Source organism: Orbicella faveolata, unplaced genomic scaffold, assembly GCF_042242905.1.
Source record: "Orbicella faveolata isolate gen_17 unplaced genomic scaffold, um_ofav_v1 contig_2, whole genome shotgun sequence".
In the NCBI taxonomy this organism is placed as follows: domain Eukaryota; kingdom Metazoa; phylum Cnidaria; class Anthozoa; order Scleractinia; family Merulinidae; genus Orbicella; species Orbicella faveolata.
This window is the reverse complement of record NW_028301547.1, coordinates 10,007,601-10,012,500: the sequence shown is the minus strand read 5'-3', so window position 1 is coordinate 10,012,500 and position 4,900 is coordinate 10,007,601. Positions and strand designations below refer to the sequence as shown.

General features: G+C 46.5%; 1 protein-coding gene and 1 pseudogene across 1 annotated transcript in view; both read right to left on the bottom strand.

Moving 5' to 3' along the window:
* Positions 1 to 635, bottom strand: part of LOC149111910 (uncharacterized) — a 731-nt gene extending 96 nt beyond the window's left edge. Inside the window, exon 1 of the mRNA XM_089290119.1 lies at positions 1 to 635. This exon is cut by the window's left edge and continues 96 nt beyond it. Within this exon, the coding sequence (XP_089146245.1) occupies positions 1 to 332 (332 nt within the window). The 5' untranslated portion in view covers positions 333 to 635.
* Positions 636 to 3,577: 2,942 nt separating this feature from the next.
* LOC149111909 (uncharacterized) lies at positions 3,578 to 4,584 on the bottom strand (annotated as a pseudogene).
* Positions 4,585 to 4,900: the final 316 nt, after the last annotated feature.

The window sequence follows — 4,900 nt, the reverse complement described above, 5'->3', positions numbered from 1 at the left end:
TAGTAAGTCCATTGTAGCCTTCTTCTACTTACAGGCAATAGGCCGTTGAAAGCAGCATTTTCGGCATAGTTTTGGGATTTTCTCTTATCCAGGAACTGCTGGACTTCTTTCAGGTAGGTTTCTTTGACATCTTCCCCGACGTTTTGACGTAACGGACTCCACGGATCTGGTTCATCGTCGTCCGCTTCTTCTTCCTCTTGGGAGCTGCTACTATCCTCCTCTTCTTCCTGTTCCTCTTCAGGCTCCTCTTTGTCCACTTCTTCTTCCTCTTCTACGTTCTCATCACTGTTATCTTCCACGGGACCAAAAATATCTGTTGAACGATCATCCATGATTCTCGTGGACCTTCACCCAAGACAACGTGCTTCAAATGAGCCGAGTCGATTAAACTGATGTTTAATATACCATTTTGGGCAATGATCAGACATCCTCTCTCTTTTGATGATGAGAGTCTTTGGTGAATAAGTCTAGCAACGCTTTGTCCTCACCTCCCTCTGCCATCAGATCGTCTAATACGAGTAATCCACCCTTAGGAAACCATGGCTTGAGATGGTCTGACTCTGGAATCCCTTCGTGAAATTGCACACCAGCGTCTTCCATGTCTCTAAATCCGTCTTGCCACGCCCCGTAGCAATAAAGAATCGTAGTGGGAGGGTTTACAAACAATTCTTCCAAGTGATCCAAGAGTAACGATTCGGTAAAACAAGTCTTGCCACAACCAGAAGGGCCCACGATCAAAATACTGGAGGGTGTCTTGAACAGAAACGCTTCTCCCATTTCTATTCTACTAGGGATCCCATGGTGCTTTTCGGTAGGAAATGTGATATTTGGGACATCTCGTGTCTTTTCTGATCCACTGCTTTGACAACTATGTTTTTCGTGATGAATTCTACTGTCTGCACGAGAGAATAGTCTATGACAATATCGACAATAAAGGGACATGACTCCTTGCTACTTTGACTCAACATGAATTGAGGCAGTTAATGCCTTAGTTTTATACATGATTAATGATGGAGTTGCTGAGTGTGGTGGAGGTGGTGGCGGCGGTGGCGATAGTAAATGTGGTGGTGGTAGTGTAGGTGGTGCATGTGGCGCTGGTGGTGAATGTGGTGGATGTGGTGGTGGTAGTGAATGTGGTGGTGGTGGTGGTGGTGGTGGTGGATGTGTTGGTGGTGGTGTAGGTGGTGGATGTGGCTGTGGTGGTGAATGTGGTGGATGTGGCCGTGGTGGTGAATGTGGCGGTGGTATAGGAGGTGGTGGTGGTCGTGATGGTGCATGTGGTAGTGGTGGTGGTGGTGGTGGTGAGTGGTGGTGGTGGCGGTGGTGGCGGTGGTGGTGGATGTGGTGGTGGTCGTGAATGTGGTTGTGGTGTAGGTGGTGGTGGTGGCGGTGGTGGTGGATGTGGTAGTGATGAATGTGGTGGTAGTGTAGGTGGTGGTGGTGGTGGTGGTGTCGTAAAAGATGGTATGAAAACAACAAGGAACGACTCGCCAGCAGCCAGGGATCCTATTGTCAACAGAACAAGGAGCACATCAGAAATTACCGAAGACAATACTGTAAAAACAACAGGGAACGGATCAACGAGTATTGGAGAAGTTATTATGCCAAGAATAAGGAACGTATCAGGCAAAGACTTCATGACCAAAAGCAAAGAAAACTAGGACAGAATATCGTGCGTTTTGGGGCCAGGGACCAAGAGTCTGTGAAACTGGAAACGAGTTTAGTTACCGACACTTTGTGGAATACCGACGGTCAAGACTTAAAGAGTTAAAAATTGTAATCAATTCTCTTTCGGAGTTCATGTTATTATTTTTATCATCATTATTCAATAAACGTTATAAAGACTCAGACTTTTTTTTTTTGTTTTTTGTTTTTGTTTTTTACGAGTTTTTGAGTTACAATAAAAGTTACACCCAAGCTGTATCTTCAGGGTAAATGGGGTGTGAAAAAGATGACTGAAGAGTTAATCTGTTGATAATCACTTCATCCTTAAAGTCGTAGTGCAGCCACGACAGGAACAATAACCTAAACTTTACTTCGCGTACGCAGAACATTACTTCCGTCGGGATGTTTCTACTGAACATTCCATACACCGTCTGTCTTATTGATTGAGTAATGGTCATCCACGGCAAGTTGACATAGGCATGGAAGTACAGGGCAGCGTTTCGCCTTTGCTGCACGAAGATGGTGAGTCTTGTATAAAATTCAAACCAGATGGAAAGATTCACATGGTACGGCAAGGTCCTCCACGAAACAATATTACGATTGTCAATATGATAAGGCCGTCCCCCTCGCCGATACCTATTGATGGCATTCGTTGCGTTGGTAATCCTCTCGCGTACCACCTCCTCCCAAGGTGAAAGTTGTTCCTCATCTTCATTCCCCCGAGGATTTGAGGTTTTGCAATATCCGCACTTATCTGAGTATTGTAACTCCTGTTGCAAACATCTCTTGTGCAGACATTTTACACAGCAATAAGTTTTCGCACTTCATCGAGTCAAGGAGTCAATGACAAGGCCGCCTTGACAGATGAAACATTTGTCCTTGAACTCATCTACTTCGGGGGTCAATCCTAGTAGTCTTCGACTTCTTCTAACTTCCATTTCGTAAGTCAACAATTTTGTTTGCTCCCTTTCAAAGCGTGTGAAGGTTTTATATAGCAGACTAAGAGGGAGTACCCCTCATCCCTATTTTACCCCTTCGGTCGAGAAGGGAGTGGGACAAGTCTAGGACTGGGTTCCCGATGAGGTCACCGTCCCACGATGCTTTGGAACGGGGAGTACCCCCTCACCCGTATTTTTACCCCTTCGACCGCGGAGGGAGTGGGGCAAGTCTAGGATTGGTTTCCGATGAGGTCACCATCCCAGGATGCTTTGGAACGAATAGAAGGCTATATAAGTGTCATCCGAGACCCGTCACTTTAGTCTACATCCTCGGATGTGTTTATTTCGGACCCAAGTCTCTCAGTTTTCATGGCCACTTGCCGGACGGACCTCCGTCGTTTAGGACCACAGGACACTGTAAGTATCGAGTTTGAAGTTGCATGACATTTTTTTGCGTGACCCTGGCGTGATTTGTGTCGCCATGGAAATCCGCGAGACCGATCCCAGTCCTCCGTCGAGGCTGGTGGGCTGTTTTCCAACATGGCCGACTTTGTGGGCGCCGCCATCTTGAATTCTTAATTCGGCTCCGGATTGGCTGAAAATAAATAGCGCCATCTTAGATTTAGAGAACAATAGCGTCCATTGTTTTCCAAACAATAGCCTATTGTCTTTCTCGGCTCCTGATTGGTTACGGGCCATATGAGCGTCCATTACTGCTTTAATGATAACATCAACATTCCAGGTATGGGAATACCTGGGCTTTGGAAGACGTTTATTGAGAGCTCCTTTAAGGAACCTAAAAACGTAACGATGCTGACCCTCTGATAAAATCTTCTATCTTTAGATCAGTTGACGAAATAGCGGAACGAAGGACGTTAAGTGATCGGTATGCTAAGCCTTCGTTAAAGAGTTCTGTTGAGAAAATTAGAATGTCACTTATAGATGACGAAAGAGGATCAATTTGCCGTCCAGAGTTACGACGAGGTGGAGGTACCAGTATCTGCGATGAGTAGATGGGCAACGTTTGTTGCCATGCCCTCAGCTTGGAAACGTTGGTAGAGATGTGAAACACGGCCAAGTGAAGGCGAGGATACTTTGGATGAATTCGGTTCAGGTTGGTCGGGTCCGTAAAGAGGGTTGGACCGTTCGGTAGCAACACTGGCTGAGATATTAGAAGTCTCAGCAGAACGGGCCACCAGGGCTGGGCTTGCCAAACTGGAGCAACGAGAATTAGATCCGTTTGGTCGATTGTTACCTTCGTCAGGGTTTTGGATAGCAGATTGAAGGGGGGGGGGGAAGGGGGGGAAGGCATAGCCCCGTAGAGGAGCTCAGGTTATCGTAAAGGCGTCTGTGTGGATGGCTCCCGGGTCGGTTCTCCAACTGATGTAATCCGCGAGTTGGTTGGTTAGACGACTCGCAAGCAGATCCGTCTGACAATTCAGCAGAAAAGGCTGAATAATTGTCGGGACCAACTTCCACTCGCTCATGTCCTTGAATTCTCTGGGCTCCTTGTCCGCTGAGACGTTGTCTCTTCCTGGGATGTGAGAAGCTATCACAAGGATGTCTCTTTCCTGACACCAATCCCACATCTCTAAGGCCAGAGTCATAAGTTGGGGGAACGTGTACCCCCTTTGTTGTTGACGTAAGCTATGGGAGTCGTGTTGTCTAGCTGGAGAGATACGGTTACGTGAGACTTAGCTTTGAGAAAGGTTTTTCAGTAAAGCCAAAAAAAGGACGCCTTTAGCTCTAGATAATTGATGTGTTGGAGAGACTATTTTTGTGACCATCTGCCATTAGTCTGAAGGGAATGATGAATTGCACCCTAACCTTTCTTGGATGCGTCAGTTGTGATGATCATATCCGGTGGAGGAAGGTGCGCGGGACTGCCGTTTTCACTGAGGGTGTGTTTCAACCACCAAGGAAGTTCTACTCTGGCACTCGGTGAAAGGGCAATCAAAGCGTCGTAAGACTCCCGGTTCATTTGTAGGCCCCTTATCAGATCTGACTGCAAGTGACGAAAGTGTAGTGGAGCTCGCCAAATGGCTGGTCTCGAGGTCTCTAACAGGCCCATTAAACTTGCTAGGTGTCGCAATTTGATACTTTGAGAAAGGAGCAGACTGCGACAACAGTGAGAATGTTGTTGGCCTTTTCTGCTGGGAGTGATATCATCATGCATATTGAGTCGATCTGGAAACCCAGGAAGGTTATCACTTGTGTTGGAATCAGTAATGATTTGTTGACGTTTATTGTAAAACCTAGAGACTGAAGAGAGTCACTACCAGCTGAGTATTTTTCAC